Source organism: Haliotis rufescens, unplaced genomic scaffold (genome assembly GCF_023055435.1).
Source record: "Haliotis rufescens isolate VD_foot unplaced genomic scaffold, xgHalRufe1.0.p SCAF_8, whole genome shotgun sequence".
NCBI classification, from domain to species: domain Eukaryota; kingdom Metazoa; phylum Mollusca; class Gastropoda; order Lepetellida; family Haliotidae; genus Haliotis; species Haliotis rufescens.
This window is the reverse complement of record NW_025964372.1, coordinates 36,979,855-37,003,672: the sequence shown is the minus strand read 5'-3', so window position 1 is coordinate 37,003,672 and position 23,818 is coordinate 36,979,855. Positions and strand designations below refer to the sequence as shown.

The window sequence follows — 23,818 nt, the reverse complement described above, 5'->3', positions numbered from 1 at the left end:
CTGTTCAGTTGTCCTTAACAAAGATATATATTAGTGGACTCTCTCATCACAACAGACTTCCTTTACGATTCAGAAAACGATCATATTCAGTTTTCCTAGGGAGGTTAAACAACCGGCGCAATCATCTCAACCAGCGCGTCCTCTACTTCCGGTCAGTGTGGCTGACGACTTTTACGTGGCTAAAGCTGCCGACAAACTCGGTGATAACCTTAAACCAATATGCCGCAGCAAAGTGAATTGATGGATAAAGCAGAAGATGTTGCTGACCAGGTAATATTGCCAGTGTGTCTAAGTATTGGTGTGGCTAAGGTCGCCATTAATTGCTTAATATATCAGGCATGTTTGAAACCGGCTCAAAAGACAGATCATTAGGGGTACCTGTCAGTGTCAACATGCTTCTCAGCTGATGCCAGTGTTTTGCTTATTTTTTTTCTATTATATACAAATGTTTTCGTATAGATTTTTTTAAGTACATTGTATAGTAGATATAGTGTGTATGATATGAAGATTCGTTATACAAATACGCATTATATCAGTAACACGTCATCCTTTCCCATGTGCATTTAATTCAGTGAATATTCACAGCTGGTATGTACGATCAGGGCGATAATAGTGTTTTACGCTTGAGTGTTTCAGCAGCCAGCTTGTGTGTTTAAAAAAGTTACCTGTCTTATTTGCAGGGTCTAAATGGTAGGGGTTTAATCCTTCTGCATGTTGAATGTTACACTTACAGTAAACCAAGAGGAAACAGGTGTATTAATTGTGTAAACATGATTTACAGTCACAATATGGTGACCGCAATAATTGTTTGATTCTTTCACAATTTCTTGCTAATCAAGTTTGGTCTAATAACGTACTGTCATTGCTAAAAGTGTTACGTGGTTATGTTAGTTAAATTTGGGTTATGTTTGTGTCTTGTGGACACAAGTTATGTATTGTCAAATTATCTGAAACATTTAGGTTTATCACCTATCTGGTCAACTACCAACACTTGTCAAAACATGGTAGCAACCAACTTGTCGCTGAGCATGTTTTATGTTTAGAACATGTCTCCTTCATGAGACAAGGGAGTTAGCTGACTATAAAAGTCCAGTTTCCACCCTTGCCGAACAAGGCTTGAATTATGGAGTTATATTTGGCTAGACTAAAGAGTCTATGCATAGTCCAATCAAAATTGCATAACAAAATGGACAACCGGTTCATAAACTGTCATTTTAATTGAAGCAAATGCAAGTGATATGAGAGGTGGAATCTGATTGGTCAATAGAAGGGACATAATTTGTTATAGCCACTTGTGGCACTATGATCGAGTCCAGAAATTCGAGCTTTGTTCAACAAGGGTGGAAACTGGACTGTTGCATACTGTTAACTCCCTTGCCTCTGGAGGATGAGAACATGTAGAAGTTAGGTAAAAATCATAAATGCATCCGGATTATTAATCAGATTTTGCAGAAGTTTTAACCATTGTAACCATTTTTCAAATTTATCACAAAATATCCTTTGATGAATTTGACATGGCTGAAGGTAAATTTTAAAAGAAATTAACTAGTAAAAAAGACATTCAGGGATTTTTCATGTTTAAGATCATGGAGGGTGGAGGTAAAGTGTAATTTTGGCCAAATTGGTTAGTGAATTAGTTAGTACTACTTAACATGAGTTGGGAAATAATAACTGACATTTGCCACATGCTTGGTGCCAAATATCGGCCTCTGACGTCTGAGCAGGCCCATGTAGATAAATCAACTAACACTTAGTATCAACTAAGTTCATCTAATGCTGTAAAAAACTAATAAGTGACTTCTTGATTTTACCACTGGCTATCTGGGTAAAAAACACTTGTAACCCCACAGCTACTTTGTAAAAATTTAAACTTTGAGGGCTGACGCTGGAGCTAGTTGACATTGTAGACAAACATTTTTGGCATAAGCTGTTTAATATGATAGTCATCAGCTTTAGGAATTGGCACTATACCTGTAGTCCTTGCCAAACTGCCCAGTAGTTAAGGTATCATAAAGACTAGTAGAAATTTAGGGTTTTGCTATATGTTATCAATAAAAGGACTAGTGGGCGAAAAATGTTAGTTTCTACTGCTGGTCGTGTAGTAAACATTAAGTAACACGTGTGACCAGGCTCATAGATGTAATAGTTGTAATATATCACACGTCTGTTACCAGGGGGAAACAGATTGCATTGACACCATAATTAAATGCCACATGCCATTCGCACAAATACTTTAGTAATTTCAAACATTTAACTGTAGTCAGTTGTACTGCTCAGGTGTCAGACAGTTTCTGTGAGAGTTTGATGTTGGGATAATATGATCTAAACTAGTTGAATGGGGATGGTATGCTTCATACTTGTGGTATAACTCATTGTAATTGGTTGGTTCTCGAATCCTTTCATCTTAACTAAAAGGGAATTATATTATTTAAAATAATTATCAAAGAAAATTGTTATGTTCAGTTATGAATCTGAAAATATTATAATGTTTTGACAGTAATTATCAATCTCATCTATGTGAACATTCTCACTAACCAAGCTAATGAAGATAGTAAAGTGTGTTTAGAGTCACATGTTGATCAAGGTACAAAATGACTTTTCATAATCTACAATCCGTATTGCTATGTAGTATGTTTATCCTACTTTTTCATGTTTATTTAATACATACAACAGACAGTTATCTATTGATTAATTATGATCATAATGGGTGACAGTGGTGAAAAAGTTTTGAAACAACCTGATTGCAAAGTATTGCCACTCTAAACTGTTACTCGATCATGTGTATAGAAATGCTAATCTAGTCTTTATAGTTACATGTTCCCATACCATGAAACAGTCTGATCAACATTGGCTTAACTGGGATTAACACGAGATGATTTTACATCCAATGTCAATGATAATGAGATCAATTGTTTTTGAGAACTAGGATCAGTTAATCATTTAAACTCAACATGATACAACCACATCTTACGAAAAGAGAAGAAATCATACACTGTCATACATGTGTTAGCATGGTAACAGGAATGTAAGATGTAACAACTGGTGAACATCAGTGAAGAGTTTAAGTTTTTCTTTGCCAGAAAACAGCATATTCTCATTATTATCATGTTTGGACAATGTACAAGATATTGCTGCTGCTTTTGTCAATCAGTACACTTGTGATTTAGACAACTGAACAGTTGGTATGTCGATCAGCATGATTTTGAATACATGGGGCTTTTTTGTAACTCCTTTAACAATTCTTTGTAATGATGTTTCTTGGCTACTACTTGTCCCTTTGAATACTGAGTAAGCATTTTGAGTTTATGTATATGTGCCATGATTTTCATGCCGACATGTTTACACAAGCAATGATTAAAGTACAATGAGGACTTGGCTTCCTCTTTGTGTTATCTTTGTATAATAATCCTACATATTTCAACATATCAATGAAGTTGTTATCTGCCCTAAAAGGCATTCTGTATCCGTGTCAATCCAGCTTCAAATTATCATGAAAGATTTGACAACTTTTGTAAAACAAATTGATCATGGATCCCCAGAGCCCTATATTCACTTTAGGGGCCAGCTGAAATGAGGATCTGGACTATGTTCCTCGAAGTGATCTTAGAACAAGGAGTTTCTCATGTCAGTGCTAAAGTGTAAGAGTTACTAGCATCTTTGTGTAATGGGGTTCTGGTGGTAAAAACGGTGGCAGCACACTTAACATTAGGTGATCCGATCATCCATTGTGTCAAGGGGAGCACGGGTGGCCCAGTCGTCAAAGGCGCTGCAATTCGCTGTGTAGAGTTGCGTCCCTTGGCCACGCCAGAAACCTATGATTGTGGGTTCGAATCCCTGTTCGCCCCAATTATGTTTCTAGGTTTGTCAGCACCATACCTGTGCTCGTGGGTTTCACCGAAGTGGTAAACGTCCGAGACCAGTATCACTTCGGGCTTTCCTCCCACATTAAGCTGACACTCCACGATATAACTGGAATACTGTTAAAAGCTGCATTAAACCCAACTCACTCACTCACTCCAGCATGTCAAACGCTAGGTGTCACAACGTGCTCTGTCGATGTATGTCTATTTAGCAGGCTTATTTACACTGTGATGTGATTGAATTATTGTTGGACTCAACACTCACTCTCTGTTACAGATTTTACGAAAGTCAAAGCATGTGCTGCCTCACTTAGCCCGATTCTGCCTCATCAGCACTTTCCTTGAAGATGGGCTGCGAATGTATTCCCAGTGGGGAGAACAGCGAGACTATATGAATGCATCATGGGGCTGTGGCTACTTCCTGGCGTCATTGTTTGTGCTTGTCAACCTCCTGGGCCAGCTGGTGGGGTGTGTCATGGTGCTCAGTCGACAGAAAGTACCCATCGCCTGTGGCCTCCTGTTCTTTATCATTGCTCTACAGGTGAGAGACGCCCTGCTTTGAATGGAATATTCCATTTTCAGAAACGTTTTAGACCATCTGCAGCAGTGCAAATTAACCAAAATTGTTTAGCAACCGAAATAGTGACAACATGTTTATACTGATATCCCTAAAATTATAAGACCTGAAATTCTACCAGCCCTAAAACTGTCTCTTACTAGCAGGCTAGAGCTAGACTGCATCCCTGTCACCTAGCATTATCATCATTCAGTGCTCCAGATAATTTTTCAATCATAGGAGAACCGTACTGGTCATTATCAGAACTGTAGAGTACCAGACATATTTTTTCAAACTTATAAGTACCGTACTGCTTGTTTGTAGAATTGACGAGTACTGGTATGATATTGCGCCAGCATCATTTAACATATTTAAAGACCCGGTGTCGTACAATAGGTTTTTCATGTCAGACTTAGGTAAACATAACCAAGAAGAAAGAATATGAAGGAGTTATTATTAGCCAATGACAATGCAGGATTGGTAGGAAATCCAGTTGCTGCTGACACCAAATGATGTATTTAGTTAAAGTCGATGGTAATGTCGGGTGTAGTAAACAGAAGTTTAACAATGTTTTGAAGAAGGTATTGTAACAATTAATGACAAGAGCGTCCATGCAAAGTATTGTTTGCCCACATATTTCATGGCTTCTATTTCTATTTCAGACGATAGCCTACAGTATTTTGTGGGATCTCCGGTTCCTGCTGAGGTATGTTGTACTAGTTTGTCTGTTGACATCATATCAATATGATGGTAGATAAACAAGTGTGTCTAATCACAGAGGGGTGGTGCACAGGCACAATATCCTGAAGCAGTAGCACACCTAAACCAAGCTTCAATTCGGATCAAAACAGGATTCTACTGACAATTGGTCAAAGGGTCCAGGGTCGGTCGGGAAGCCTAGTGGTTAAAGCATTCGCTCATCACGCCGAAGACCCGGGTTCGATTCCTGACATGGGTACAATGTGTGAAGGCCATTTCTGGTGTACCCCACCGTGATATTGCTGGAATATTGCTAAAAGCGGGGTAAAACCATACTCACTCACTCTAATCACAGCCTTCAAAAATTTTTGCTCTCACGCTTGTCCACTAGCCTGAGACAACTGTGCTGCGGACAAGTAAGAATGGTAGTGCTCATTTATGAGGAGCGTTTGAATGCGATAATGGTGAACCAGTTCTCAATGCTTCAATTTTGCTAGAAATTGGAACTGAATAAAACTGACAGAAAATGTAAACTTTTTGGTCCTGTTCAAGCAGGACCAGCCACAGAATCTAGGGACCAGTGTAATTATCTTTACACATAATTTCTGAGGCTGCAGCAGATGGCACATGATGATGGCATTGTACTGGTGTGATTAGACAATGACTGTGTGTCATAGAGACTCTCTGTAGACCTGGGTCCTACAGTGACACGAGTGGCCCAGTCATCTCATGTGCCACAATTCACTGTACAGGGTTGCTTCCCTTTTGTATGCCTGACGCTATGTTTGTGGGGATGATTCCCGATTTGGCCTGATGTTGTTTCTTGTTTCATCAGAACCATGTCTGTGCTTGTGGGTCTCCCCATCAGTCCTGGTTTTGTTCCCACATCAAGCTGACATGCTGTGATGTAACTGAAATACTGTTGAAAGCGGCAGTGAACCAATCATACTCACTGAGTCCCACATGCATGGGCCTGCCTACATGGTCTAGTGGTAGAGCATCTGCCCTGAGAGGAGACGGTCAGGGTTTCGATCCCTGGCTGCATCATTCCAAAAGATGTTATACGATGGTACTTGTTGTTACCCTGCCTGCTGTTCAGCATTAAGGGGCTAAAACAAGGACTGGTTGGCTTGGAGTCAGTATACTGTGTCTAGGTGGAATATTTATGTATCTATAAACTTGGCATTAGTCAGGACTAGGACAAGCAGCCAAACACACACGGATGCATGTCACTATATTAGTGCAATAATCTTGAACGCGATGTTAAACCCCATTTCAACTCACCTACATGCAAAGCATATGTTATTGTCATTTTTATGTCCAGATACCACTGCAGTTATTGAAACGAATGACTATTTGCAGGAACCTTGCCCTTGCTGGGGGCGTCTTGCTGCTGCTGGCTGAGGATCGTACAGAGGGCAGGAGCCTGTTTGCCGGCCTCCCATCCCTTGGCGAGAACAACCCAAAACAGTACATGCAGCTCAGCGGCCGTATCCTCCTCGTCCTCATGTTCCTCACACTGCTCCGTTTCGAGGTCGACTTCCTGTTGCTCGTCCAGAACCTTGTGGGCACTGCACTCATCGTTCTCATAGCCATCGGATTCAAGACAAAGTTATCTGCCCTTGTCCTAGTTGTTTGGCTGACAGGTCTTAATATGTATTTCAATGCCTGGTGGAACATTCCCGATTATAAACCTATGCGTGACTTTCTCAAGTACGATTTCTTCCAGACATTATCAGTCATAGGGGGTTTGTTGCTAGTTGTTGCCTACGGACCTGGAGGGGTTAGCATGGATGAACATAAAAAGAAATGGTAGATAAAACAAATCAAGTCTAGGCATGTGTTAAGTGGAGTGTACACAGTATGATGTAACTGAAACTGTCCAAAATGCATGCGACATTTGCCAGTTGTCATAAACTCATTATCATGATTACTCACTCTTGTCACATTACTATAATGTAACCAAACGAAAGATGTCCGATGTTGATTCCTGGTATTGTGTGCCGTATGCATCTGTATGAAAGGGATGATATGAATGATTCCATTTAAACCTGCTGTTATACCAGCACGGAGTACTGCATGTAGTATTTTGTAACCTTATCAGAAGGATTGTCATAGATGTTGCACACTTGACATTTACAGTGCTTAAAGCCCTCAGACATGGCTGCATTTTCTAGTCTTCATATTTTGTCAATTTAGCCAGACCAATTCTTTCTTTTTTTACTAGTTTTCTAGATATTAATATGAGAAGGAAAGTCAATGTAAAGTTAGTGACATGATGTCCATTATACATGTTATAAAGTTAGTTGATTATTTGTTATATAAGATCTTAAAGTTAAAACACTTGCTAAAAGCAGATCGAAATAAGCTTACTTTAAAGTTAGTTGATTATTTGTTATAAGATCTTAAAGTTAAAACACTTGCTAAAAGCAGATCGAAATAAGCTTACTTTAAAGCAAACTCACGATCTTATTATGTGTATAATTGAGAATAAAGTCATTTGTCAAAACAAGGAAATAATTGGTCTAGACTTCCATAGTATCTCATTCATGGCTACCAACATGTGTATTAAACAAATAGAAGCTGTTGTATGTAGTGCGTCATTGAAAACTATCTACCAGTTCATTTTTATTCTCTGATTATATTTGTAGTGTGTGAATGTGGCACAGACAGGGGAAGGTGCTATCTTGACACATATACCTTGTCAACTTTGTAAATGTTGAAACAGTTACTCTGGATGTAGGTATGGGATGGTGTAGTGGTCCAGCAGGTGGAATGGTCGGAAGTTAAATCTGGATGGTAGTAGCCCAATGGGCTAGCTCTTGCCATTAGTTAATATTTCCATTAGTTTGGGGCATTAGTTTGGAATACCAAGTTAGCGCCGTAACGACTTGTCTAACTTGACTCCCTACAATATGAGTGCCAGGCAGTGAGGTTGTGTATCTATACAGCATGATACATGTATATATGATGAGCACATGATTTTTGATATTACTAATTTAATAATGCTACTATTTTTGGTATATTCCATCGTTCCCAGACTTATTTCTCCTCCAATGGATTCCAATTTACGGAATATATTTTGGTTTGGTAACCATGGTAACTAGACGTTCTGATCGATGATTCAGCGTCTTGACCTATCAAGTGCTGAGTTTCCATGTATTGTAGTGTGTATCTTCCAGATAACAAGCTGTTATGTTACAGCAGGAAGCCCAATGAATCCGAACACTGCCAGTCTCTGCTTGATAAATATGATTTGGCTCATAATAATATTGAATAAACTCCAATCTGTATTGTAACTTTGGTGAATCAGTGATGCTAGTACTGCTGTCTAGAAGGATGTGTTTTGTGTATTGAAGAATACTTAGTTGTATGTGCCAGCTCAGGAATGTTATAGAGTAAGGAAACTAGTACATGTAGTTGTCCCAGGGACGCCATGTATTACCACAGATGTTAAGGCCTCTTCCTTTCATATTGTCACCTTAAGTGAAGTTAAGCACCACAGGGTTCGATTTAAGGAACTTTATATACCTGCACCTGGTGCATGTTGTCGGGAAATCTAGTTGCTCCAGACCAAACCAGGTTGCACCAGACTAAACCAGGTTGCACCCTCGTCCCATAAATTTATCAAAGTTGAAACAGATGCATAAACTAGTTTAAAAAAGTACAATCCCAGGTCTGTGATGACTATCATGAATTACACGGTGATTTGTGATGTGTGGTAAATATAGCTTAGAGATATTGTGTTCAAAGATCGTTGTGTTGACAAGTAAGGGTTAGTTTGACACAAATTTGCAGCTTTTCACTTGCACTTAGTGCAAGTAGACATGAATATTACCGTAGGTTGCACTTTTCAAGAATAGGTTGGACTGGTGCATGTTTTGTATACCTAAATCAAGCCCTGCTACATTACTAGAGTTAATCTGTCAGGTCAAAAAATCAGCTGTACTTTAACTTCTTTTCAGTAGTACATACATGTACGTATTTCCAGATGCACTTTTGATTGAAATATTTACAGGTTAAACGTTTTGGTATTCTAACAAAGTTGACAAGAACAGAATTGCTGGGGTATGATTGGTGTTGTTTTGGGCATTGTCGGCCATTGTTGACTGCTGGTTGCAAACTCAGTACCGCAACACCACCTGCACATGTGTGCCAATATACCAGACTGTGGCCAAGGGGAGATAATCAAAGAACTATTTATGTGTCATCGTTATTTATGTATTCTTTCATTAAGCATGTTGAGTATCATTGGAAGTTGCTTGTGTGTTTGTTATTTTAGAAGTCGATGAGTGTGTGGTGATCTCTAAGGGGTCTTGTTAAAAGCTTCTGAGCTGATCGTAAATTTGTGAGCATTGCCATGGTGACTGGGTGATGGGTTGCAGTAGACTTACCCTGCTGAAATAGCATAATTATTCAATAGTCAGCCAGCCTCAAACGTACAATATCCTACACATGATCGTGAGGGAGCATGGTTTTGCCAGTCTCATTAGAATCAGATCTATCACTCCAAGACGGTACCTGAAGGTCTGATAATCCCACCATTGAAGGTCCCATCAGGAAATTTTGACCTCACAATCTGAATGACTGATCTGTGGATTCAGCTGCCAGCTTTCTGAAACAATTTCACTTCATTGATATACCAATTAGAACCTGAAATTTCCCTTTTAACAACAAAACACAAATATGTCTTCTATGAGTTTCTTTTGGTTGTAAATGACGTGGAGTAAAATTATCCCCATTATAATTGAGTGGTCTTTTATGTTCACTTGCAATTGGACGTTTAACTTCATTTTCAAGTTTCAGAAGTAAGATATGCTGATCTGAATGCTTTGCTCACTTGCAGAGAGGTATCCTGTGAAGGTAAAAGATCTGATTTTAATGAGGTTGCACAGTGGGTTCTCCTGAGACAGCTAGCCTTAGTGCTGGGTTCCCTTGACACCATGGCTCCAGTGAAGTGGGGTGTGAGGCCCTTCCAGTGTCTTGTCTTCTGCCTGTATGTAGTGATGTGGAGCTGGGTGTGTCCATCTGTTGTTACACAGTGTATTATATCTTCATTCTACCGGTACCTTGGACATGTTAATCATGAGCCGGATTCAAAGGACGTGATGCTAATAATGGATACTGACGATAAGATAGAGACGTCTTCCGGAATAACGGTAACAAATGGGTGTCATGAAGTTGGCAGTGCTTGATAATAATATATTATGGGTGGCGTGTCTTGAGAAACTGTATTTTCACACTGTTTATTATGGAAATGGAAATATAATGTCATGGACAATTGAGGATAATGTGTCTTGCTACTCATAACCATCATTTGTATTGTTGGTGAATTTATTTTTTCCAGACTATCCCTATGCCAAATTGTACAGCCTTTTGCAGACTAGTCTAGTCAGTAATCCAGTAACTGTCCCAGTTCTTGTATATCATTTACTTGTGTATTATCACCGAGATTTGAGCACATACACCCAACTGTTACTAAACTTAAAATGAGACACTGGTGCACCATAGTTCGAAACTCAAAACAGTATGAATCATTCAAAATCAATATTTTGCAATTTTATGTGATTGTGTGTGTGAGTCAGATGGTTTGTGAACTGATGCTATTTGACATACTAGCATTGCCATATATAGACCATATTCGGAATATTCTGTCATTTGAAAAAAGTAGATTTAGAGAGAAAAATTACCGTTTTGTTTTTCACCAAGTGGAATGTGATACACCTGATTTGGATACCAGGATCACATTGCACAGATGAATTACGACCTTTGGGAATTATTTCCAAGTTACACAATACATGGCTGGGTGTGTTCTGGTTGACTATGAATGTGCAGGAAAACGACAGTGAACGTGTTGACGTCTATAACTGCCTAGCAGTAGTGGGACGATACACCGATGCATTGATGGATCACGATTTTTTACTTAGCGATCATAATCGCATACTAAGTAAAAAGTATTGATTCTTACCTTAATTGACTTCTTTTATAAATGTTACACTATTTACTAGTGAAAATGAGAAGTGTAGTAAATCATCTGTGTGCCAGGTATTTGGCCATCCTCTCTATGAAAAAGATGGCTTAGATCACGAAAAAGAGCACATGCAAGTATCATGATGCGTATCATATCTTGAGCAAGGTATCGCGATACGTATCGAATCGCTCAGTTTGTGTATCGTCCCAGCCCTGCTGCCTAGTGATGACAGTGACATCAAATTAGCTCCCATCAGATTATTGTACAACAGGAAAGACATATTGCTGATAATTGATCATATATATCTACCGATTTAGTTTATTCTTTTCTGGTACACCTACCTGCTTACAAGCTTTCATACGTGGAGGACACCCTAAAGGTCAGACTTATTAAGCAGTGACAGCTACATTGAAGTGAAGCTAAACGTTATTTATGGGTTGACATTCTGTTGGAAATGAGTTCACATCACCTGCTGGATAGAACTTTACTGTATAGGATAAGTCATGTATTGCCACTTTATGCTCAGAATTAGTGTTGTATTGTTACTTTACTATAAGTACATGATCCACACCATTACAGTCAGAGTATCAAGTTATATTACTACAATTATCATATTGTCACCTTATACTCTCAGTATGGCTACCTTCCTTGTGTGATAATCAGTGTATTGTCACCTTGCTTTAAGATAATAGCTGCTGTTGACAAGGTGTACTGTTGCCATGGTGACAGTCCAGTCTGCCTTCAGACAGACCCAGTGATGGATGTATAGTTCTAGAATATAACACCCTATCAATATACTGTACATAGCGGATAATACTGAAAACGTATCTCTTTTCTTTCCTCACAGGCATTTACTGAACATACGCTGTCATTGTTCTCTTTAATTTCTATGGAATTGTTCAAATATTGCACATATTTATTATGATTTACCATGTTTACTTAAGACGGTTCAATTTTATATTTAATTTTAATCATGTAAACCCATCTTTTGCCAAAGCTTTTTCATACCCAGTAGTATATTTACATGATTCATACAGTCTGTTCAAGCGTCAATGCCTGCTGTGGTTATGTGCAATTCAAACAGCTATGTTTAGGGCAACATGACACTGTAACCTTTCTATTTTGTTGAGTATCTCTAGTTTGAGGTCAGATGCTACAGTTACATAATAAAATCACCACAATGCTTAGGGCGAATTTATAAGAAAGACTGCATGTTTCATAATTCAGCATTTTTTTAAAAAACATGCATTTATGATTGATAAACCAGAGTTTTTTCTTTGATATTTAAGTGCAGGTATTGTACATAGGTTTAGTCTGGCTAAACGTGTTATGATTGGTGTCGTTATGCTTAAACTGAAGTTTCTTTATTGCAACCCTAGTATTGATTACCTATTGTTACGTGTACTGTTGAGCCTTAAGACGCATGTTGTTATATTTCTTTCCTCATGCATTGGTGAGTGTTGTTACCATGATGTGTAACTGTCAGTTTACATGAATGAATGTTTGTAAATAAACTGTGTTGGTTCAAGAATCGGTGTTGCCACTTTTGTAAATGTGCGGTGAAGAATTGCGTCCCTCAGGGTTTGCACCGATTGTTTCTCAGCACCTGTGCTCGTGGATTTCACCAAAGTGGTAAACGTGTGAGACCTGCATCACTTCAGGCTTTCCTCCCACATTAAGCTGACAGGCCGTGATATTACTGGAATACTGTTAAAAGCAGTGTTACAAACACAATGCTGCCAATTATCGATGTGGAGCATTATTCTTTATCTAACAGCTGTTTTGGACATTTCTCATTATCCAGTAGTACTTTTGGACATTTCAGATTATGCAAAAGCATTGTGTTGTGTTTATCCTTATCCAACACTGGTGTATGGTGTTTTTCATTATCCAACAGCACTTTTGGACAATTCTCATTATTCAACAGTGATGTGGGGCATTTCTCATCATCCAACAGTGGTTTTTGACATTTGTCATACAACAGCAAATGGGTCGTTTCTCATGATGCACCAGTGATGTGGGGTGTTTCTCATCCCACAGCAGTGTAGGAATTGACATTCACTTGCTCTCATGATTTTAAAATTATCAGTATTTGAGAGAAACTTATATGACCACCATGCCTTTCATTATGAAAGTCAAATACAGCTGGTTAGATTTGATGTCTTGACCACCTGACTGCTCCTACCTGTCACTTCCCGTAGATGCTCGTTCAGTATTTAGTTGTTTAAAAAACATTCAAGTGTGAATCGAAAATTTTAGAGAAAAAGTTGTAGGAAAGGATATGTCAGAGGGAGCTTTTCAGGAGATATTCTGGTGTCCTCCGCCTTGATGTTGCTGGAATATTGCTAAAAGCGGCGTAAAACTATACTCACTCATTGTCAGATTAGGAGCATGGGGAGGTAAGCCGAAAACCACAACATACAGCCACTGCTACTTCCACGTGTGCACAGGCACAATATCCTGAAGCAGTAGCACACCTTAACCCAGCTTCAATTCGGATCAAAACAGGATTCTACTGACAATTGGTCAAAAGGTCCAGGGGCAGTCGGGAAGCCTAGTGGTTAAAGCGTTCGCTCGTTACGCCGAAGACCCGGGTTCGATTCCCGACATGAGTACAATGTGTGAAGGCCATTTCTGGTGTCCCCCGCCGTGATATTGCTGGAATATTGCTAAAAGCCGCGTAAAATCATACTCATTCATTCACTCGAAAGGTCCATGCATATGTTCAGTCGGGTCAGCTTGTGATCCGGTGTCAACATTTTCCGTACCTCCTTGACGTGTTTTCAGTGAAAATTTTACTCACCAAATCTGATCCCAATAGTGTCAACGATATTCTGAACTGGCCGGTCCAGACTCGAATATTACAGACCGCCGTCAAACAGCTGGAATATTGCTGAGTGCGGCGTAAAACAACAAACCAACCAACCCATTACATAAATCTGTTTCGAAGGCTGATGCAAATAAGTAGATAGGGATTGCCATCGCAAAATATAATTAGTTAAATATTCATATCAATTATTGAATTTTGCTTTTATATTCACTGACCCGTGAAGATCCGGGGTAGAATAGGTCTTCAGCAACCCATGCTTGCCGTAAAGGGCGCCTATGCTTGGCATAAGAGGCGACTAACGGGATCGGGTCGTCAGGCTCGCTGATTTGGTTGATGCATGTCATCGTATCCCAATTGTGTGGATTGATGCTCATGATGTCAATCACTGGATTATCTGGTCCAGACTCGATTATTTACTGACCGCCGTCATATAGCTTTAATATTGCTGAGAGCGGCGTTACACAACAAACAAAGAAACAAAGAATTTATATTCACTGACACAAAACTACATCCAAGAGATGCATAGGGAATATTACTGAATGTTTGTTGACTTCAAAAAATCATTTGATCGAAATAACGTCTTTATACTTGCTCGATAAAGGTAGACATGGTAAGAAAATTAAAGATAAGTATACTATTAAGAACTATATATGAAAACGTAAAAGCATGTGTAAGAAGAAGTGAAAATAATATGGAGTCCTGATGTATGCAATGCACGTGCAGGTGTAAGACAGGGATGCATACTCTTCTTTTTATCTTGAACATTGATGACGAAGTTGTACAGGCATAGTCGATTATACTGTCTGCGGATGACGTTGCAATTTTTGTTCTAAATGAACAGAAAAAGATCTATAATATTCTATATAGATATTGTGCTAAGTGAGTGAGTGAGTGAGTATGGTTTTACGCCGTTTTTAGCAATATTCCAGCAACATCACGGCGGGGGACACCAGAAATGGGAATCGAACCCGGGTCTTCGGCGTGACGAGCGAACGCTTTAACCACTAGGCTACCCGACCGCCCCTTGTGCTAAGTGAAAAGTATCTGTGAATACTAACAAAAACAAAACTAAAGTTGGTGTTTTCAAGAAATGTGGAAAGACATCTTAACATAATTTTTTAATTTGATGTTTACACGATATACGGCTTTTCCATTGGACGAGAGGTCGGTCACATGACCGCGAAATTGACGCTCATAAGTGTATGAACGACACAATTTGACGTTCATACGTTTTTCACGAGATCGTGTTCTTGAAATGACGTAAACACTGACGGACAACTTCCACATTCCTGGGGAAACCCCTGGGAATTCCCTAGCACGAAAACATACCAATCATATCTCGTTAGAGAAAACGCATGACAAATACACGTGATAGCTGAAAATTGAGTTGGAGATTACCACATTTCAACCAACGAAAGTAGTTTGACGCCGCATGAAAGCATTGAAAGCAATCAAGGAAACATCAAAGTGTACGGAACTTAGGAGCCTGTACGATATTCGGAGACCTGACTCTAATGAACAAACGAAGAAATGCACATCTAAACTATCGTAGTATCGACTCAATCCGTGCCTAGGCTGACGTTGACCGTCTCCAGCAATCTATGAATTTACCTTAGTGTCTGTTTGACGCATCTTTATTCACCTTTCAATTATCGGCCAGTTGATCAGCGATGACTAACACATGTAACCGCCACAGGTTCATTAACAACTTCGGAAATCTCTCCCGTCACGTTTTTCGTGTCGGCCATTTTGACGTCTTGTACTTGATGTAAATGTTATACGACGCGCTGTCATTGTGACTGACTTAATGAGGTAGTTCTTTACAGAGCTTTCTCATCTAATGAGGATATGATTTGAACACATGTGCTGCGTTAGATGTTTCTGAAGAGCAAGTTGTGCATCCATACGCCCATGTCACCTCTCTTTTTGAGGAACTATTTTACTCCGCGATATAGCTGGTTGTTGTATGGCTGTCAGTGTAAACACGAAGTCACACGTACTAGGCCTAAATAAAATTGTGTTTAGATCTTGGCCTACATCCTTTGAGGTAAGAAATTATGATAATTTTTTTTATAAGAATTGACTTTCACTTTCTGTGAGTTCATTGGAGTATGAACCTTCATAGAGGGAGGGCCAAACATTGTATGAACGTCGTCGCAAGCACCGACGTTCAAACAGTTTGGCCCTCACTCTATGAAGGTTCATACTCCAATGAACTCACACAAAGTGAATGTCAATTCTTAAGTATTCAACTGAGCAGTCAATTAGTACATTTTGCTATCCACCTGTTGAAACACTGTTTAAGATGTTTGATTTGACGACTCGAAACTTTGTGGAACCCTATATCGCCACAGTATTATTGAAAAAATCCATACCGAATTCTGCAAATGTGTTCTTGGCGTCAGCTCCCAGTCACCGAACATGGCTATTTTAGCAGACTGCCTAAGCCTACCCGATGTTAGTAAACTATCAATGCGGTGTTGTCTCATAATGGATAAGTTTGCTCAGACAACCACATACTCGATACTCTAGACGATGCTATTGACCTTTTTCACACTTTCGCCATCTTGGATCGAAAACGAGGCTTGGAGAGCATAGCTCCATGCAGTGAGAGTCGCATCAGCTCATAGGGAATAGACAGCATGTTTTGCATTTCACCGATGGACATTTCAAACAAACAAAAAATGGTATCCTCTGTATATAATACAGAAGATATTTCACATTAAATCATGAGGTCCAACTAAAATATGCCTGTTATACACTGGAATTAGCATTTTGCTGTCAGGATCCCGGAAGTGAATCGATAGGTGCATTTCGAGATAGGTATTTCAGAAATAGATTGTTTTATCATAACCTCGTCGGCATATAGGTACAATGTGACAGTACATTCAATGACAGAAGTTTTGTATCGTAAATAAACCGCATAACATGAAACACGTCAGTGTACTTTTGCAAAATTGCTCAGTCAATGCGTGGCTTGGCGAACTCTAGATCAAGATTGAGATCATGTTTATTTCACGTTTCATAGTGGTGTTTGCTGCACAACGCACTATCGTTTTGCCATGAGTCCAGTTGACAAAAGACACTTTTTCTGCTATGATTTTCATTTTAACATATTACAATGTTAATTATGAAAATAATTCGTGTGTCAAAATAAATATTCAGAAGGGGCGATAACCCTATTCAGTGTGTACAATGACAGATGATACTTTACTTGTTCTTCAAACATCACTTACTTAACTGATTATTGCCGATTGAGATTGCACCGTGCACTACAAAAGTAATAATGTGTGAACTGTTTAAAATAAGTTAAAAGGAAACTAAAAATTGATAAATATAAATAATGCATGAAATTGAAGAAATATAAGAATTGATACAACTACCAACTTCTTGAACACCCTCACCTAATCCTGTATGATGATAGGTAATTGTATATCAAAAGGAAGCTACTAATACATTTATCCTGAATAGTTTGAAAATGCCTTGATCAGATATGAGTACAGATAAAATAACAAAAGATAAAAAGGAATCAACTTCAATTGGTAATCAAGCCAAGATAAAATATATGTATCAGTACAAATTATGTTGATGGAACAATCTGGATTTCTCATATTAGACAAAGAAAAACAAACCAAAATTTTCATATCTTTATTTCTCACAATATAAGTTTTCAAAACTTAACATGGACAACCACATACTCTAGACGATGCTAATACATGCTCAAACAAACCTTTGATGACTCTAGTAATATAAACTATACCTCACCTGTTGGAATGCCTTTTCCCATGGATTTGCATAAGCATAGTTATGCCAGGATACTGGAAGTAAGATTATGTTTTTGGAAATGTTTCAGCAACGATGTAAAGATGTGTATTGCCAAGACTGGTCAGTTGATATCAGATGTTGAAAATCGCTACATGTCTATGCCATGTTTAAGATGAACATAATACCTGAAATGTATTTAACAACTATAGAGTCTATATATATACGGAGATGTTTATCGACGTTTAGATGTGGAGTACATTCCCGTAATATACAGTTATACAGACATTCCAAAGATAACGAAAGTTTAACATAGGTTTGTCCTTACTGCAAATATTACAAAGAGTGAGTGAGTATGGTTTTACGCCGCTTTTAGCAATATTCCAGCAATATCACGGCGGGGGACACCAGAAATGGGCTTCACACACTGTACCCATGTCGGGAATCGAACCCGGGTCTTCGGCGTGACGAGCGAACGCTTTAACCACTAGGCTACCCGACCTCCCCTATTACAAAGATGATGAACAGCATCTGTTATTTATATGTCCAGTATATGAAGATATAAGAATCAAATACCTAACAAAGTATTATTATAGGTATCAAACAATTACTACAGTTAATGAACAACAAAAAGAGACACATTCTTCTCAGACTTGCATTTTTGTCAATAACAATTGAAAGAAGATGATGCATAAACTACTAACAAGAAAACAGCGTTATCAGTATCATCCGCCAGTGGGACAATTTAGAATTTTGTTTGTTCACATAGTAGTGAATATACACGGTAAAGGGAGGGTACCTCCTGAACAAATATATCACGTCATCAGTCTTTCTGTGAATGGCCTAATTGCAAGCACTTAAAAATAATGTACGAAAACAATTACGGATATATGATCCTGAAATTAACAGGACAACCCATCTGGTTTTAAGTTACGCTCTGGTTATGAAAGTAATCTGTATTTGTGTTAGGTCCAACTTGTTGCCAAGGAAACAGCAATGGCACCAGTTCATCATGTGTTTGATACATATGCAAAATTTCATAATAAAATATTAAACGGTTTCCGAGTTATGCCCCGGAAAGGAATGCTACGCGTATTTGAGTCTAAGTCGGGTATGTTGCCAAGGAATTTAATTTAATTTTTTTTAAATACTAAAACATCCAAAGACATCAGTTTAGCGTTATGCAAAGCTCCATATTAAATAATAAACGGTTTCCGAGTTTTGCTCTGGAAACGTGTTTGAGTTTAAGTCCAGTTTGTTGCCATGGAAACTCCAAAAACATTTTCTTAAAAAGATCAAAACACCAAAAGGCACCAGTTCAGCATTCAAAATGTGCAAAATGTCGGTTTCCTAAATGGTTTCCGAGTTATGCTCACGAAACAAAACGTGACGGATAGATGAACGAACGGAAGGACGGACGGACGGACAGAATCCATTCCTATACCCCCCTCCCACTTCGCGGCGGGGGATAATAAAACTCAAATGTGTACATCTATTCCGATTCAAAATACAAATGGTGCTCCATCGCAAATTGTCTTACAACAATCTGCCATTGTACTATTGGCCTCATGGCCACATATACAAAATATATGTCTATCTGTCTGTCTGTCTGTCTATTTAATACGGGTATCGTAGGCGACATTCCATGCATCATATCAACCAGTATCTCATAACAGGTGACGTACCCATGACGCCTTAATGAACATGGGGATTGCAATTTCACAGTACACAGTAATGTTTGTTTGTATGTTTGTTGCTTAACGCCGCACTCAGCAATATTCCAGCTAAATGACAGGGGTCTGTGAACAATTGAGTCTGAACCAGACAAGTGATTGACATGCGCGTCAAATCCACGCAATTAAGGATACGATGACATGCATCAACCAAGACAGCGAGCCTGACTACCCGATCCCGTTATAGTCGCCTCTTACGACAAGCATAGTCGCCTTTTACGGCAAGCATGGGCTGCTGAAGACCTATTCTACCCCGGATCTTTATGGGTCTACACAGTAATAAGCAGAGTGAAGCAGGCGTTGTTATGATCAGTTTGGGTTGGTTCACATATACCAGACACTCGCAATAGCGAATATGACCACCACGAGCACTTATGAACGCCCAGATTCGCCGTATTATCTGATGGCGTCATTGGGAATCCGTTGCCACTCGTCCTTCGGTGCGGCTTCCAACTGTTGACGGTTCTGTGGTGGGTGGAGGCCTATTGATTTGACGATCCACGTGATCCTACAGGTGTTCAATGGAGTCCGGTGAGTGAGCTGACCATGGAAGAAGGGAGACGTTGTGCACAGTCTGGACGATCCTTGCAGTGAGCGGCCTGAAGATTTCATGCTGTAGGAGTGTTCCCGTTGCTGTTTGCGAAGGAATGGTAACACCACGGGTTGAAGAATGTCATCCTTTTAATATCTGGCCGTGGAGGTTGCCACGGATGATGACAAGTCCTGTCCGTTGAATCCACACTTCTACCTAAGGCAGGTATTGCCTGTGCCCGATCCGATAGGGATCAGAACGATATTGCGCTTACGTCGGCGTTTTTGAGGAAATATCAATGGCGTGTAGCTCTGATACACTGGCTGCTGTTTTCCTTGAAGCTATTAGTAGTGTAGCATTGGTCATGGTTCATATGGAGGCTCCATTAATGCTGCCAACAGTGATAAATTCCAATTTGGGAATGTGTGGGTTCTTTTGATTTCAGGGCAAAGGATTTCATGATCCGATTTAGTCCTTGGTGAGTACTTGTAAAGAGGCAATACTGTTGCAGTACAGAGGCAAGAGTGATCTGTTGCCTTCAGTGGTGCCATGTCTGAAATTCTTGTCGTTTCTGAGATGTAGCAAACAACCAGCAACTATAGGTATCGTTATATCCACATACAGTAAGCCTCTTACCCTTCGCCTCTACATGAACTTTTATCGTGTAGATGGCAGCAGGTACTGGTCCTTATGAACTTGCCACTGATTTAGAGTACCCAGCGGCTTGCATCTTTGTTGAAATAATTTCCAGACGTGAAAATTGAGGTTGTTGAGGCTGCCGTAAAACATGTCGGATCTTGGCTGGCGCAGAAAATTGCAACGCTCAGGGGGGGCACGGGTGGCCCAGTCGTCTAAGGCGCCGCGATTCGCTGTGCAGAGTTGCGTCCCTTGGGCACGCCAGAAACCTATGATTGTGGGTTCGAATCCCAGTTCGCCCCGATTATGTTTCTAGGTTTGTCAGCACCATACCCGTGCTCGAGGGTTTCACCGAAGTGGTAAACGTCTGCAACCTGCATCACTTCGGGCTTTCCTCCCACATTAAGCTGACACGCCGCGATATAACTGTAATACTGTTAAAAGCGGCGTTAAACCCAACTCACTCACTCACTGCAACGCTCAGGTGGTTGGAGAGGTTCTTCCATTGGGAGAGGCAGTTATCTCGGGAACCATGTCCTGTTGGGCCATGCTGCCTATGTGCACAGGAAGCTTGTTGTTGAGGCAGGGGCCGAATAGATCCACATGTGGAGTATCCCAGGTTGCAGTTATCTGCTTGAATATCTCTGGATGGAAGGACAACTTAGTAGGCACGATCTGTTTCCTTGAACAGGCAATCTGCCCAGTCGTCTAAGGCGCCACGATTAGCTGTGCAGAGTTGCGTCCCTTGGACACGCCAGAAACCTATGATTGTGGGTTCGAATCCCGGTTCGCCCCGATTATGTTTCTAGGTTTGTCAGCACCATACCCGTGCTCGTGGGTTTCACCGAAGTGGTAAACGTCTGAGACCTGCATCACTTCGGGCTTTACACGTACATGCATGTCGCTATATAAGTGCAATAATCTTGGACGCGACGTTAAACCCCATTCCACCACCACCACCACTTCGGGCTTTCTTCCCACATTAAGCTGACACGCCGCGATATAGCTTGAATACTGTTAAAAGCGGCGTTAAACCCAACTCACTCACTCACTCACTCTTTACTGTGGAGCTGGTAGAGGTTGAGTTTGTTCGTCTAAATCTAGCTCTCTGCAAGTTTTGTAACTGCAACCTGCCTCTGTGGGTAAGTTCCTTGAGGGATGGTCTAGCACACCTAGGCATGACCTGATGGGCTGGTTGAATGGGTTTAAGGTCATATCTGTTTCTCTTGCATGTTTCTCCTCGTGGAGGCACAAGGATACAAAAAGTAGCTAGAGACTTGCAGACGGAGATGTGAAGATAGATGTCCTGTAAATCTAAACTTATCATCCAATCTCCTCGTCCGAGGGCGTTCCTTAATTTCCTGGTCACAAACTAGATAATCTTTGTGGAGTAGGTTCAAATCGATGTGAAACTGGTGAAGAGAACCCTTGAATGGTGTCTGGCCCTTCTAAAGCGCTGATGTCTCCTTGTCTTGAAGCTTGTGAATGACCATGCGGCTAGTTTGTCCTGTCAGATGAAAATAGCGCCCTACTGGGTGTATGTAACTTCAAGCAGCCAAGTGTCGTCCATGATCAACTTCTAATTTTGGGTGAATTGCATCAGACGACCCCCGACTGGGCCCAGGGTTGTCATTGTGTTGATCTAGGTATTCTGCGATCTGCTCCATTTACAGATAATCATTTAGATCCAGCCTCTTAACTGAGAAACAGAGTTTTTGAAATGTATAATCTCGTTACAGATCCCAAATGTTGATCTCTTAGATGTTACATGGATGAGGACGCATTTATGTTAAAGGGAACGTGTGGGCTTACGTAGGTGGGGCTCTGTTTCTGTCACAATTTTCCCTGACCAGAAAGATGTTTGCTCTTTAAATAATACGGGCAAGTTGGCAAGATTTGGGGAGATCCCGTCCCCTTGTGATACGGAATTGTCAGCTAAGTGTCAGAGCAGATATTTTAGAACCAGAGGGTCACTTTATCCTTCACCCAGTATTTAGTCGTAGAAGGTATTTTCGACTTTTTTGCCGATCTTCTTTTTCTGGATGTGTCCGTGTCGTTACTCAAAGCCTTGTACAGTATATTAAACGTGCGTTTTGATAGATTCTTGCAATGGTTATATCTAGTTCTTGGAGAGCATGAAATCTTGTATGCTTGACATCTGGGGTTTGGATCTCTGATGCCTGATCGATGCTGCACATGCACCAATCTGCGATGGAGAGACCATCTCCCACAATTCATTCACTAAACTCATTCATTACACACTGATCTTGCCTCTTAACACTCCCTTAAATAGTCAATTTGCTCTCAGCTTGTCTACACTTGTGCATAAGATGATTTCAAGTAGTTACAGTGCCAAACCAAACCAAACGTGATTTTTTCATCTTGGCACCCAGGAATGTGATGTGCTGTTACATTTCCTGCGAAGGATAGGTTATAGGGCTGGGACGATACATCAACTGTGCGATCCGATATGTAACACGATACTTGCACGTGGTCTTATCGGTGATGTGTAGGTCATCTTTGACAGGATGGCCAAATACCTGGCTCACTAACAATTAACTATTAAGTATGGCGCAATGGCAGTGTTCGAAATACCTGCCTGCTCGACCGTCCGAGACGGGTTGATTTCAACTCGGGCTGCCAGATTTTCAAATCCCCCTGCCCGACGGTCAGGTTATATTTCATATTTCAATATTTCCCGATGATAATCATTAATTCACATGTAAAGATGAATGATAAAATGTAACCAAAAAGAAACCCCGTTAGCTTATCCTGAGAAACATATGATTATAGTGGGCAGGCAGGTTTTGGTCAGGGCTGGCAAGTATTTCAGCTAGCCAGTCCTGTGGTCTGGCTGAAATTTTTGGGAGTTTCATACCCTGGCAATGGATGAAAATATTTCCATTTTCACTAGTAATTAGTGTTTGGTGTAACATTCATTAAAGAATACATGTAAGGTTAGAATCGATACCTTTTACAGAGAGTGTAATTGTGATCGATACTTGAATCGAGAAGTGAAAAATCGTGTCCACCGATGCATCCGTGTATTGTCCCACTACTGATAGGTTATCCTCCCAAGTATTAGATATGTTGGCAGTAAAGGATGAATGTTAAATTTTTTATAAAGAATATAGTGTGATTGACAGCCAAACTGGAATTTATGGCTTTGATGTAATAGAAGAAGGGTATTCTGAGGAATCATATTCTTCTTTGACAAGAAAAAGCCAAAAAAGAGCAAG

General features: G+C 40.0%; 1 protein-coding gene across 1 annotated transcript; it reads left to right on the top strand.

Moving 5' to 3' along the window:
- The first annotated feature begins 33 nt into the window (after nt 1–33).
- On the top strand, nt 34–12,617 carry LOC124138358 (surfeit locus protein 4-like). Its single transcript, XM_046504963.2, has 4 exons — nt 34–270; nt 4,138–4,401; nt 5,079–5,122; nt 6,478–12,617. The coding sequence occupies exons 1-4, from the start codon at nt 220–222 to the stop codon at nt 6,929–6,931; spliced, it is 813 nt and encodes a 270-aa protein (XP_046360919.1). The 5' UTR covers nt 34–219; the 3' UTR covers nt 6,932–12,617.
- The last annotated feature ends 11,201 nt before the right edge of the window (nt 12,618–23,818 follow it).

Coding starts and splice junctions, on each gene's coding strand:
- LOC124138358 (XM_046504963.2), top strand. CDS start 220: ATGCCGCAGCAAAGTGAATTGATGGATAAAGCAGAAGATGTTGCTGAC. Junction 4,402..5,078: donor TCTTTATCATTGCTCTACAG/GTGAGAGACGCC, acceptor TTTCTATTTCAG/ACGATAGCCTACAGTATTTT. Junction 5,123..6,477: donor GATCTCCGGTTCCTGCTGAG/GTATGTTGTACT, acceptor GACTATTTGCAG/GAACCTTGCCCTTGCTGGGG.